Source organism: Ranitomeya variabilis, chromosome 2, assembly GCF_051348905.1.
Source record: "Ranitomeya variabilis isolate aRanVar5 chromosome 2, aRanVar5.hap1, whole genome shotgun sequence".
NCBI classification, from domain to species: Eukaryota; Metazoa; Chordata; class Amphibia; order Anura; family Dendrobatidae; genus Ranitomeya; species Ranitomeya variabilis.
Genome location: NC_135233.1, coordinates 532,057,997 through 532,073,168, shown reverse-complemented (window position 1 = coordinate 532,073,168; position 15,172 = coordinate 532,057,997). Strand labels below are relative to the sequence as shown.

At 48.8% G+C, this 15,172-nt stretch overlaps 1 protein-coding gene across 1 annotated transcript in view; it reads right to left on the bottom strand.

The window, feature by feature from the left end:
* The window catches only part of DEPDC7 (DEP domain containing 7), a 93,825-nt gene extending 78,860 nt beyond the window's left edge, over positions 1 to 14,965 (bottom strand). Inside the window, exon 1 of the mRNA XM_077288102.1 lies at positions 14,829 to 14,965. Coding sequence (XP_077144217.1) covers positions 14,829 to 14,901 — 73 coding nt within the window. The 5' untranslated portion in view covers positions 14,902 to 14,965. The remainder of the gene's footprint in view (positions 1 to 14,828) is intronic.
* Positions 14,966 to 15,172: the final 207 nt, after the last annotated feature.

Below are 15,172 nucleotides of genomic sequence, written 5' to 3'. Positions count from 1 at the left end.
ACATTCAGTCGCGGTGATGCGCCCCTGCTGGATGTTCTCATGAACTGCAGCCTGGGAACTTTTTCCCACGCTCCAGGTCATATGAGGACATCCACCAGGGGGCGCATCACCGCGACTGAAGGAAATGTAGGTCAATGACCTACATTTCATTCATTCGCCGGGGGATTACAGACACGAGCGAGTGGTTTATCGCAGCTCGTGCCTGTAATATTAGTTAACCCCTCCAGATGGATTACCTCGTGGGACGTGATAGGACATCAGAGAGGGTATGTATATTGTGTGTTTATTGTTTTGCCAAGCGAGGGTCTGAAAATGGATTGAGAGAGCAATAAATTATTAAAACAACCGCTGTGTTTATTTCATTAAAATACTTTTAAATCATATGTGTGTTTAACCCTTTCAAACAATTGGATTAATAATGGATAGGTGACAATTGACGCCTCTCCATTATTAATCTGGCTTAATGTCACCTTACAATAGCAAGGTGGCATTAACCCTTCATTACCCCATAGCCCACCGCTACAGGGAGTGGGAAGAGAGTGGCCAAGTGCCAGAATAGGCGCATCTTCCAGATGTGCCTTTTCTGGGGTGGCTGGGGGCAGATGTTTTTAGCCACGGGGGGGGGGGGGGGGGGGGGGGGCCCATAACCATGGACCCTCTCCTGGCTATTAATATCTGCCCTCAGTCACTGGCTTTACCATTCTGGCGGAGAAAATTGCGCGGGAGCCCACGCCAATTTTTTCCGCCATTTAACCCTTTATTTTAGCAGCTACAGCGGCCAAATTTTGCACACACACACTACTAACATTAGTAGTGTGGAATATGCAAAGAAAAAGGGGGATATGAGATGGTTTACTGTATGAAAACCATGTCTCATATCCTGTCGGGTTTGTGAAGGAGAAATGCAAAGCCGGCAATTGAATTACCGGCTTTTCACAGATCACGCTGAATGAAATATAAATACAGAATATATATATATATATATATATATATATATATATATATATATATATATATATATATATATATATATATATATATATATATATATATATATACACATACATACACACACACACACATATATATACACACTGTATATATGTTTTCCCGAACATTTGAGTACAAATCCATTAGATGTCGGTTTTGCAAGCTTGCGAGAATCTCGGCATACGGATGCCATACGGATGTCACACGGATCATTTGATGCGAGGAAATCGCATCCTCGCACTGCACACGGATCACTGTTTTTGAAACATTTGTGCGATTCTCGGCCGTGAAAAACGGACCGTTTTTTTATACGTTAAGTGTGTCCCCGGCCTTATGTGTAGAGCGGTTAGGGAAGACAGGTGTTGTTCTGTCCAATGAAATAGTAAATTTGACACCTCCATGAGGTTCCAAGACCTCGTCCCCCCCTGGTGATTGATATAGGCCACTACTGCTCGATTGTCCGTCATGACTCGAGCATGGTGGCCCTGGAGCCGGGAAAGAAAAGGTTTCAAGGACTTTACTACTGCCAATAGTTCTTTTCTTTGGGGGGGGACCAAGTTCCTTGAATTGAATGGGATCTTAAGTGAGCTCCCCAACCTATGCTGCTTGCGTCAGTCGTGATGATGTCCTCGACCGGTTTCTGCCATTGGACTCCCATAGTGAGATGTTCCTCTATGGTCCACCATTTTAAGGAATTTCTTACATCCTGAGGAAGACAAAGACTTCCTTCCAAATGCCCTCTTAACAGTGTTTGGGCTGACAGAACTTCCCACTGCAGTTGTCTCAGGTGGAATTGTGCCCATCCTACCGCCGGAATGCAGGACGTTAACGAGCCTAGTAGAGACATCGCTTTCCTTAGGGTCATCGCTGGTTGAGGCATCGCTGCAGTGGTCAAATTGATTTTGGTTACTTTGTTCTCCGGGAGGAGGCAGAGTTGACGTTCTGAATCTAGTATCAGACCCAGGAAGGACTGTACCTTTACAGGAACTAACTTCGATTTGGGGACATTTATCAACCAACCGAGCTCTATTAGAGTTGATATCACTACCGTTATCTGATGGGAGCAATCGGCCTCTGTTTTCCCTATCACAAGAAAATCGTCCAAGTATGGGACAATTACAATATTCCGGGAACGGAGATATGACATTACCTCTGCCATCACCTTGGTAAAGACCCTGGGAGCAGTAGATAGGCCGAATGGAAGGGCTGTGTATTGGTAATGTTTCACTTGGTTCTGTATGTAGAGTGCCACTCAAGTATCTCCAGTATTTGCGATGTATTGGAATATGGTAATATGCCTCCTTTAAGTCTATTACTGCCATGAAGCAGTGAGGAAACAGAAGTTTTATGGTTGTGTTGATGGACTCCATCTTGAAGGAGTGATTGTCTATTGAAAGGTTGAGCTTTCTTAGGTTGATTATGGTCCTCCAAGAGCCATCGGGTTTTTGTATTAGAAAGAGGGGGGAGTAAAACCCCCATCCCAACTCCTGAACCGGGACTTCTTGCAAGACATTCTTTTGAATCAGTCCGAGGACTTCCGTTTCTAGAACTAATTGTTCCTGCCAGGCTTTCCTCCGGGGAGTTATTACGAAATTGTGCCTGGGTGGACAGATAAATTTTATTTTTTAGGCCTTCTTTTATGATATTTAAAACCCAGATGCTCGGGGAGATGTTTATCCAGGCTGGATAGAAGAGGGAGAGCCTTCCTCCAACCTCTGATGTAATGTCATTGGGGGGGACTTTTTGGCAGATGTAGAGGGCCCTTTGAACATATAGCCTGATTTCCTTTTATCTTTGAAGTCCCAATTTCTCCTATCTCCTGGAGGTCGGCCTCTGTTAAATCTTCTCCGAAAAAAGGTTTTTTTCGGATCTTTCGGGAAGGTTGGAAAGGCTTTCTTTTTATCTCCTGCCTGTTCCAAAATCGCCTCTAACTTTTTCCCAAACAGGAGTTGACCGTCACATGGGATGGAACATAGCCTATGTTTGGATGGCAAATCTCCCGGACAACCTTTAAGCCATAGGGCTCTTCTGGCCGCATTGGACAGGCCCGCTGCTCTGGCTGTTAATCTCGCGGAGTCCACAGAGGAACCCGCCAGAAATGCTGCTGCCCCTTGAACTAGGGATATATTTGCAAGAATGTCATTCCTAGGGACTTTATTCCTTAGCTGATCTTCTATCTGCTGTAACCAGACCATAAGAGCGCGAGCTGTACATGTCCCAGCTATAGCCGGCTTCAAGCCCCCTGCCGCTGCTTCCCAGATGTGCCTCAAAAACCCATCTGCTTTTTTGTCCAGTGGATCTTTTAGGACCCCTGAGTCTTCTAAAGGAAGGGATGATTTTTTCAGAGATTTGGCTACCGCACCATCAATCTTAGGGATTTTCTCCCAGGATTCGGAGTCTTTTTCTTCAAAAGGATATCTCCTTTTTGATGAAGGTAAAGTACCCATTTTTTCGGGTTTTTTCCATTCTTTTACGATCAATGCTTTAATTTTTGCATTGACCGGAAATGTCCGTTTTCTTTTTTCCTCTAAACCACCAAACATGACATCCTCAAGTGACCTACGTGTCTTTTCCTCTTTAAGTCCCATTGCAGTCCTGACTGCTTTGACTAACTTTTCTACATCCTCAGTTGGGAAACACGGGCGACCCCCTGTATCACTATCTGAGGAGGAATCTGAGGACTGGATAGAGGCGGAGGAGGTAGAGGGAGAACGGGATGATTTTTGACTCTTGTGTTTCTGAGAGGCCTCCGAATCCGTAGACACTTTACGGCTCTTCCTCCCTGATTTTTTAAAGGGCACCTGTCACCCCATTTTTTCAGTATGAGATAAAAATACTGTTAAATAGGGCCTGAGCTGTGCATTACAACAGTGTATTTTGTGGACCCCGATTCCCCACCTATGCTGCCAAAATACGTTACCAAAGTAGCAGTTTTCACCTGTCAATCAGGCTGGTCTGGTCAAAAGGGCGTGGTGTCTTCCCCCAGATCTTGCTTAGTTTTCCGTTGGTGGCGTAGTGGTTTGCGCATGCCCAAGGTCCCGAATCCACTGCACAGGGGAGTTAAAAGAGCGCGATGTGCACTATTTCATTGGTGATCGGTGGGGGCGGCCGTCTTCCTTTGGCCGCGCGTGCGCAGAAGTGGCGCTCTGCTGGCCGCGGCTTCAGGAAAATGGCCACGGGATGCCACGCGTGCGCAGATGGAGATCGCGGCGGCCATTTTCCTGAAGCCGAGATGCGAACTCTGCTTCAGGAAAATGGCCGCCGCGATCTCCATCTGCGCACGCGCGGCATCCCGCGGCCATTTTCCTGAAGCCGCGGCCAGCAGAGCGCCGCTTCTGCGCACGCACGGCCAAAGGAAGATGGCCACCCCCACCGATCACCAATGAAATAGTGCACATCACGCTCTTTTAACTCCCCTGTGCAGTGGATTCGGGACCTTGGGCATGCGCAAACCACTACGCCACCAACGGAAAACTAAGCAAGATCTGGGGGAAGACACCACGCCCTTCCTTTTGACCAGACCAGCCTGATTGACAGGCGAAAACTGCTACTTTGGTAACGTATTTTGGCAGCATAGGTGGGGAATCGGGGTCCACAAAATACACTGTTGTAATGCACAGCTCAGGCCCTATTTAACAGTATTTTTATCTCATACTGAAAAAACGGGGTGACAGGTGCCCTTTAAGGGCCAGTTTTAGGGAGTTTTTAATTTCTGCCTGAATTATGGCCTTGAGGCTAGTGGCGAAATTAGGAGTCTCATCTTGTATGGTTTTTTGAATGCAGTCAGAGCAGAGGTCCTTCTGCCACTGAACTGCAAGCGGGGCTTTACAAAGGGCACATTCGCGGTTCTTTGTTTTGCCGCTAGATTTCCTCGGCCCCTAGTGATCAAACAGAAAAAATGGACCCTGTTACCATAAGGGTGACATTCACGAAGATCACTCACCACCGCGTCAGTCAAGGGTACCGGTTTTGGAGGCTGGACAGATGCATGTGCAGTGTCCCTTCTGGACGCTGAAGAGTCTTGCCGGACAGGATGGCTGCTGCTCCTACCACTTGAGCGACTGCTCCTGTGCTGGTTGCTTGGCAAGGCATCTGGCGAGAGCTCCTGACGCTGCTGCTGCGATGGCGGCGGCTGCTGCTGCTCTGGTTGTCCCACTTCCATGCTGAAGTTTTTGGACATGAGCGCGTCTTCTGTGGTCAGACACCCATTTATGGGGGACCACTGCACTCCCCGCCTCCTCCGGTGTCCAATAGTGGCCCCTCCCCTCCTGCCGGAGTCATTTTCCACCGGCCGGCGTTTCTTCATGGGCGCCGCCATCTTGGATCCGGCGCCCACCCCCGACGTCACGCCCATTCCCAGCGTGCCTTGCGCGTGACGTCAAACGGGCGACCCGGAAGCGGCCAGCACACCTGGATGTCGGCAGAGGGAGGAGGGCAGCGTGGCAGCCACGGAAGGAGCTGGGTCCGACCGTGCTGCACCAACGCCCGCTCGGATGCAGAGACCCCGGGGGACCTGCGGACGGCGCTTCCAGGCTCCCGAACACCGACGCACAGGCGCCGCCTGCTCTTCCACGCCGGGACGGGACCTGGGTGAGTGGAATCACCGCCGTGTTCAGCACGAGGGTCCCTGTCAGGACAGGAAACCCAACTGAAGCGACAGAGGTACCGCCCTTTTATTTTCAGTAGGGTTTCCTGTCCTGGCTGGGCAGATCCCCTCTCTCAAGTGTGCCGTCATGGGGGAAGGGAAAAATGTGGGTCTCTTTTAAAAGGGAATCTGTCACCCCATTTTTCACATATAAGCTAAGGCCACCGCCATCAGGGGCTTACCTACAGCATTCTGTAATGCTGTAGATAAGCCCCCGATGTAACCTGAACAGGATGTGACCTCAGACACGTGAGACACCAAGCAGCAGTAGCAGATACTGGTTAAAAAAGAAAAAAAAATGTTTTACATGGGAGCCCATGTCATTTTTTGAAGAAAATAATATTTTAATAATTAAATACATGTACAGCAAGCTACACACACTGTACTAATAGTATATGTCACTGACAGCCATTTATCTATTCTATGTATATACTGTATGTAATTCACCTATTCTATCCTGTCCTGCTGTGATTTTACTGTACACGGCTGCCGAATTGCCGGCTGTTCATCTATCTTTCATGTGATTTTTTCCAGTCAGATCATGATCTTCATGCAAGGTTCTACAGCAAGTAGTTTTTTAATCCTCTGGGGGCATTAAACTTTATTAGCATGCCAAAAGATACAAGAGTTAGCCCAAAAAACGCATGAAATAACTGCACCAAAACATGCGTTTTTGCTGCAGCTACTTTCCTGCCAAGAAATCAGGGCTTGCTGCAGAAAAAAAAAAAAAAAAAGCAGCAAAAACACCCAGTGTGAACTTAGTCTTTGTGTCCCTTTAATAATGCCCCATTGTGTTTCCTCACTGCAGGTCAGAAATTAGAGGACTGAGTGCTTGGCTGTTGCAGTAAACTGTGGATACATTATGAAAAAACACAAAACACAGGACATTGGACTTTCACAGAAAGGTCACATTCAGATCATTCAATAAATACCTTGCGTTTGCAGTATCCTTTTATCTATGCACCTCCGCAATTAAACTATATTAGTGAATTCTTCAGGCATAAAGGAACAGGTTACATTACTTTACTTTACATGTGACAATAAGCACAACTTACACATTTCTTTAGAAACTAAAATACCGGTAGTTCCTGGGTCTCTGATTAGCCACACTGTATTGGAGGGGACACAATGTAACAGCCCCAGCTTCCTGTCAGATTGTGCTGTGAAATCCTAGCACACAACACCCATTCTATTACTCTACAGTATCGATAAATAGCCAACATTAATAAAAAAGGGCTCTGGTATCAGCAGAAGTGGGATAAAAAAAAAAATGCTCTAAACACCAAGAACAGAACTAAATATGCCCCCCTCCCCTCCAGATGTCTCTTTAGTTGCCTGCAGAAGCCCCTCTTAGGGTATGTGCACACGTTGCAGGTTTGCCTGTGGAATTTTCTGCATCTCTTGGCAGAAAACGCAGGTAAAAATCTGCACGGATTTGATGCGGATTTGTATGCTAAATAAAGATCTATTTAGCAGAAGAAAAAGAAAAAAAAAAAAAAATTGATGTCATTTCTTTTCCAAACTCTTCAATTACACACTCCATTGAAGAATAATGTTTACACGATGATTGATCTAGATAAATACCAAGCCCGATGTTTAGTAATAAACATAAAATGGTACGGTACATAAAGAGTTAAAGACAAAGTCTGCGTTAGGCCGGGGTCAAACTTGCGAGAAACCCGCACGAGTCTCGCACCTCAATACCCGGCACAAGGATCAATACACAGCCGCACAGAAATACACGCAGCCGCACACTCTGGTCTAGAGTGCCAGGTATGGATGCGAGAGACTCGTGCGAGTTTTTTGCAAGTGTGACCCCGGCCTTAAAGGGAACCTGTCTCCCCCCTCAGGCGTTTGTAACTAAAAGAGCCAACTTGTGCAGCACTAATGCTGCATTCTGACAAGGTGGCTTTTTAGTTACAAACGCCTGCACACACTGAAATAAACACTTATAAAATGTGCCCCCACATACCCTGAAATAGTCCCAGGGTGGGACTTTCCTTCCTAATTAGACGCAGCACAGCCGTCACTCCGGAGCTGTGCACCGCCACCTCTTGCTGCATTGTCGTCCCGGCACCTGTGCTGTAAGTACGAAGGGCAGCGCAACTGCGCATGCCTGGGAAAAAAAAAAAAAAAAAAAAATTACAGCGCAGGCGCTAGAGACGAAAATGCAGCAAGAGGAGGCGGCGCGCACAGGCCCAGAGTGACGGAAGGAAAGTCCCGCCCCTGGGACGATTTCAGGGTATGTGGGGGCACATTTTATAAGTGTTTATTTCAGTGTGTGCAGGCATTCGTAACTAAAAAGCCACCTTGTCATAATGCAGCATTAGTGCTGCACAAGGTGGCTCTTTAGTTACCCGCCTGAGGGGGGTTACAGGTTCCTTTAAGGCTACTTTCACACTTGCGTTGTGTGACGCACATTGCAATGTGTCGTTTTGGAAAAAAATGCATCCTGCAAAGTTGCCCGCAGGATGCGTTTTTTCTCCATACACTTGCATTAGCGACGCATTGCGACTGATTGCCACACGTCGCATCCGTCGTGCGACAGATGCGTCGTGTTTTGGCGGACCGTCGGCACAAAAAAGTTCCATGCAACTTTTTTGTGCGTCGTGTCCACCATTTTCTACCGCGTATGCGTGGCCAAAAGTCTGCCCCCTCCTCCCCAGACTGCAGAATGGGCAGCGGATGCATTGTAAAACTGCATCCGCTGCCCACGTCTTGCAGTAAATTTCACAGGTTCCGTCGGTACGTCGGCCCGAAGCATTGCGACGGGCCCGTACCGACGTTGGCCAAGTGTGAAAGTAGCCTTAAATGCAATACCTGTTTGAAAAAAAAAAAAAAGGCGTGGGCTCCAGCACAATTTTTTGCGCCAGAGAGGGAAAGCCAGCAACTGGGGACTGATGTTTACAGCCTAGGAAGGGGTCAATACCCATGGATCCCCCAGGCTATGAATATCAGTCCACAGCTGTATATTTAGCCTTTACTTGCTATTAAAATAGGGGGATCCCCCCAAAACAACAACGTGGGGTCCCCTATAATTAATAGCCAGAAAAGGCTATGCAGACAGCTGCAGGCTGATAATAGCCTAGGAAGGGGCCATGAATATTGCTACCCCCCCCCAGGCTACAAAACAGCTCACAGCTGCCCTGGAAATGATGCATCTCTAAGATGCTTCAATTCTGGCACTTAGCCTCTCCCTTCCCACTGCCTTGTAGTGGTGGCATATGGGGTAATATTTGTGGGGTTGAGGTCACCTTTGTATTAAGCCCAGCTTAATGGAGAGGTGCCAACAAAACACCTATCCATTACTAATCCTATAGTTGTTAAGGGGTTAAATAAAGACAGCCAGAATATAAAGACAGCCAGAATAAAATATTTTAATGAAATAAAACACTAAACAGTTTCCCTTCTTTATGGTTACTCAATCCATGCGACGCCCTCAAACTCCTGTAAAAAAATAAATAAATAAATAAAAAAGATAAGCCAACAGTATACTCTGTTCCAACGTAATCCATTTAATAATGAGGGTCCCACGACGATCTCCCCTATAGAGCAGCCACATCGGGAGATGCTATTGCCCTACATGGCCTCCAGTGACACTGACAGGAGACAATGGCTCCAGCAGTGCTTTCACTGAGGGTTCACTGGAGTTCATGCTCTCACTTTATGGCACTGCTGAGTGAGAATTTTCCCACGCAGTCCTGCCACAAGTGACAGCTTGAACTCCAATGACCTCTGACGGCGGAGTGATCCACTGCAGGAGGATACCTGCAGTCATTGTATCACCGGAGCCCCTGCACAGCGGTCACATCTGCTGATGTGACAGCTCTACACAGGAGATTGACATGGGACACTTGTTATTAAATGGATTACATCAGAACAGGGAATATGCTGTTTGTTTATTATTTTTACAGGTGATTGAGGGAGTCAGGGATTAGCTGTATGATGAGTATGTACTGTATGTGTGTGTTTTTCTTGTTTTTTGTTTTTATACACAGGAACACAGTAGCCAGACGATGGTACTACTACTGTCCCATCATCAGCTAGTTGTCACTGTAGCAAGCATAGCCGGATGGGACTTGTAGTCCCATCGGGCAATGTCTGCCTACATACAGACCCGCACACCTCCGCCCACAGTCTCTTCCTCCTCCCTATCTGCAGCATTTCTTGCAGGCAAGTCAACAGCAAATCCGCAGATTTTTGAGTCAGGCAAATCTGCAGGTTTAATGATAGTTAATGGGTGCAGAAACGCTGCAGATCCGCAAAAAGAATTGACTTGCTGTGGAAAATAAAACTCTGCAAATCTGCGTGCATTTTTCCACAGCATGTGGACAACAATTCTCAATTTCCCATTGACTAACTTTGGTGGTGCACTACACTGCGGATTTGATGCAATTCCGGGCATCCTAAAACACTGCGGAAACGCATCAAAATCCGCAACGTGTGCACATAGCTTTAAAGTATTCTCCACCAACATAAAGGAGGGAGAGAGGCAGACTAGAAGGCACTTGTGGGCTTTTGCCACCATGTTCTTGTAGGACAGAACACTTGAAAGGAGCACAAGTTTTAAAGATGTCACTGACTATCCGGTGCATTGTGTGCCAGAACCGTTAGAAGTCAGCCGGCTGCAGACCTCAATTTCCAAGCCATTCAGTGCAGATTCACATCTTGCAGATAATTGTCTCATCCATAAAGCCTTTGTTCAGTACATATGGGAGTCGCAGAGCCCACTACTGAGTGTTTTGTTTTGTTTTTTTACAGACCAGACAGCGGGACTAAGAGGAACACTACAATTACCAGCACCTAGGCAGGGTTTCAAAAGATCCATTTTACATTAACAAATTTTCTGCAAAAAGCTATGGACATGTGAACAGCGCCATATTATAATGGGAAGTGTTCGGTGAATATCAGAATAAGTCTTACCACAACAGGAGTGCAGAAATAACTGCAGAGGCCACCAAGTATGAACATACCCTGTATGGCATTACAGAGGTTTACCGAAGGACCAACCACCCTCCACCACGCTCCCCAATATTAGAGGTCACTCTGGGACACCGTGAGCCTCTGATTATAGCGAGGATTTATCTGCATTTAGTGTATAAATATCAGTCACCAATTCTTTGCGCAAATTGCTAATATAGGAACAGACCGGGAATCCCAGAGAGAAGGGCTGATGGACGATCAGTCCGGTCCGTCCTGCTGGTAGAGCAGCGATTTGCACCATATGGAAAGAATCTCAGCGACACCGTGTAGAGAACGTCCTGTCCGGAGAAGAGCACAGAACGGCACAGCAGCACAGAGGAAGTGAGCGCCGACTGTAACCGGCTCCAGTCACATTCCAGGGCTGAGGCATCACATACCTGGAGCCAGCACAGCTCACTGCACGGGGCCGGACACTGTCCTCCGACAGCACAAACGGCGGCGGGACACAGTGCAGAGACGGTGCGGGGCGCACAGTACGGCTGCCGGGAAGGACGCTGCCCACGGGGTTAGTGGAGCGGAAGATTACAGTTACCAGGTGGCTCTCAGCAAATCACACTGGATACAATCCTGTCCATAGAGGAAGCGGGACAGCTCCCCAATATATAGGCGCCTAGACAGCAGTACAGCCCCCCCCCCCGCAATATATAGCCACCTATACAGCCCCCAATATATAGGTGCCTAGACAGCAGGACAGCCCCCAATATATAGGTGCCTAGACAGCAGGACAGCCCCCCAATATATAGGCGCCTAGACAGCAGGAGAGCCCCCAATATATAGGCACCTACGCAGGACAGCCCCCAATATATAGGCGCCTAGACAGCAGTACAGCCCCCCAATATATAGGCGCCTAGACAGCAGTACAGCCCCCAATATATAGGCACCTACGCAGGACAGCCCCCAATATATAGGCGCCTAGACAGCAGTACAGCCCCCAATATATAGGCACCTAGACAGGACAGCCCCCAATATATAGGCACCTACGCAGGACAGCCCCCAATATATAGGCGCCTAGACAGCAGTACAGCCCCCAATATATAGGCGCCTAGACAGCAGGACAGCCCCCAATATATAGGCACCTACGCAGGACAGCCCCCAATATATAGGCACCTAGACAGCAGTACAGCCCCCCAATATATAGGCACCTAGACAGCAGGACAGCCCCAATATATAGGCACCTATGCAGGACAGCCCCCAATATATAGGCACCTAGACAGCAGTACAGCCCCCAAATATATAGGCGCCTATACAGCCCCCAATATATAGGCGCCTATACAGCAGGACAGCCCCCAATATATAGGCGCCTAGACAGCAGGAGAGCCCCCAATATATAGGCACCTACGCAGGACAGCCCCCAATATATAGGCGCCTAGACAGCAGTACAGCCCCCAATATATAGGCACCTACGCAGGACAGCCCCCAATATATAGGCACCTAGACAGCAGTACAGCCCCCCAATATATAGGCGCCTATACAGCCCCCAATATATAGGCGCCTATACAGCAGGACAGCCCCCAATATATAGGCGCCTAGACAGCAGGAGAGCCCCCAATATATAGGCACCTACGCAGGACCGCCCCCAATATATAGGCACCTAGACAGCAGTACAGCCCCCCAATATATAGGCACCTACGCAGGACAGCCCCCAATATATAGGCACCTAGACAGCAGTACAGCCCCCAATATATAGGCACCTACGCAGGACAGCCCCCAATATATAGGCACCTAGACAGCAGTACAGCCCCCCAATATATAGGCACCTAGACAGCAGGACAGCCCCCAATATATAGGCACCTACGCAGGACAGCCCCCAATATATAGGCGCCTAGACAGCAGGACAGCCCCCCAATATATAGGCGCCTAGACAGCAGGACAGCCCCCCAATATATAGGCGCCTACGCAGGACAGCCCCCCAATATATAGGCGCCTAGACAGCAGGAGAGCCCCCAATATATAGGCACCTACGCAGGACAGCCCCCAATATATAGGCGCCTAGACAGCAGTACAGCCCCCCAATATATAGGCGCCTAGACAGCAGTACAGCCCCCAATATATAGGCACCTACGCAGGACAGCCCCCAAAGGATTGAGCCTCACCCCGACGCGCGTTTCGCTGCTTTATCAAGGGGAAGTGTCGTTTCCTAAATCACCACACCTTATATCCTGTAAGTCCCACGTCACATGTGATTTAGGAAACGACACTTCCCCTTGATAAAGCAGCGAGGATAGCAGCGAAAACGCGCGTCGGGGGTGACGCTCAATCCTGGGATCTCCATGTGGGTATAATTGTGCTTGTGCTCTGGGAGGGGGATCCTTTGACGCTGGATGGCTTGGTACTCATATTGCTCCTCCGGGCACTCTCCATGCTAGTCCTCACTGTGGATCAGGTTCTCTGACCGGCACCTTTTCTAAACATCAGAGTAGCACTGGCTAAGATATATTAAGGCGGTTATGGGGTGGTTCATGGTAACTGGGTCCACTTAGTAGGATGACATGGAGTTATTGCACACCTTCTCTTTGTATATTACCATATGCCAATGGTTGGCTGCTAATTTGTGATATAACATGGATTCCTGGTATTTTCATTTGGTGTCTTTTAAATGTGTGTTTTTAATTGTGTTTCTAATAAAGTTTGTTACTTTGCTATATATACTCCCGTTGTCCTCCTTTATACATACAGTACATAGGTGCCAGACACACACAGCTGCTCCTCACACAGTATATAGGCACCGCACGCACAGCTGCTCCTCACACAGTATATAGGCGCCGCCCGCACAGCTGCTCCTCACACAGTACATAGGCGCCGCACACACAGCAGCTCCTCACACAGTATATAGGCTCCACACGCACAGCTGCTCCTCACACAGTATATAGGCGCCTCACACACAGCAGCTCCTCACACAGTATATAGGCTCCACACACACACCAGCTCCTCACACAGTGTATAGGCTCCTCACACACACACACACACACAGCTGCTCCTCACACAGTATGTAGGCTCCTCACACCGTATATAGGTACCAGACACAGCAGCTCCTCACACAGTATATAGGCTACACACACACACACACACAGCAGCTCCTCACACAGTATATAGGCTAGACACACACACACACACACACACACACACACACACACACACACAGCAGCTCCTCACACAGTATGTAGGCTCCTCAAACAGCAGCTCCTCACACAGTATATAGGCACCGCACACACAGCTGCTCCTCACAGTATATAGGCACCGCACGCACAGCTGCTCCTCACAGTATATAGGCACCGCACGCACAGCTGCTCCTCACACAGTATATAGGCTCCACACACACACAGCAGCTCCTCACACAGTATATAGGCTCCTCAAACAGCAGCTCCTCACACAGTATATAGGCGCCACACAGTATATAGGCTCCTCATACAGTATGTAGGCGATGCACACAGCTGCTCCTCACACAGTATATAGGCTCCACACACACACACAGCAGCTCCTCACACAGCAGCTCCTCACACAGCAGCTCCTCACACAGCAGCTCCTCACACAGCAGCTCCTCACACAGCAGCTCCTCACACCGTATATAGGTGCCAGACACACAGCAGCTCCTCACACAGTATATAGGCGACACACAGCAGCTCCTCACACAGTATATAGGTGCCACACACACAGTATATAGGTGCCACACACACACACACACACACACACACCAGCTCCTCACACAGTATATAGGCGCCGCCCACACACAGCTGCTCCTCACACAGTATATATGCACCGCACACACAGCAGCTCCTCACACAGTATATAGGCTCCTCACACAGTATATAGGCACCACACGCACAGCTGCTCCTCACACAGTACATAGGCGCCGCACACACAGCAGCTCCTCACACAGTATATAGGCACCGCACACACAGCAGCTCCTCACAGTATATAGGCTCCTCACACAGTATATATGCACCACACGCACAGCTGCTCGCTCCTCACACAGTATATAGGCGCCGCACACACAGCTGCTCCTCACACAGTACATAGGCTCCGCACACACAGCAGCTCCTCACACAGTACATAGGCGCCGCACACACAGCTGCTCCTCACACAGCTGCTCCTCACACAGCTGCTCCTCACACAGCTGCTCCTCACACAGCTGCTCCTCACACAGCTGCTCCTCACACAGCTGCTCCTCACACAGCTGCTCCTCACACAGCTGCTCCTCACACAGCCGTACCTGGCGGTCTCTGTGCCGGGCTGTAGGACGTACACAGGTTCAGAGACAGCGCTTTCTCCCGGACCGTGGCCATCCCGACCCAGTAGAGCAGCCAGACTAGAGGAGAGGCGGAGCGTCCGCGGCTCTTCTACCACCTGGGGGCGGGGCCGGTGACATCACCATGTCAATACTGTATGCCCAGAGCACGTGCGCGGATTCCTGGGCTCCCGGTCACAGTCAGTGCTGTGTGATCCGGCATCCTGTCTGAGCGCTGGCACCATGTGTACCGAAGTCGTGAAGTTCGTGCCCGTAACTATGATTACTAAAAACAAAGGAGATGATGGGAACGTGGAGTTATTTTGGGC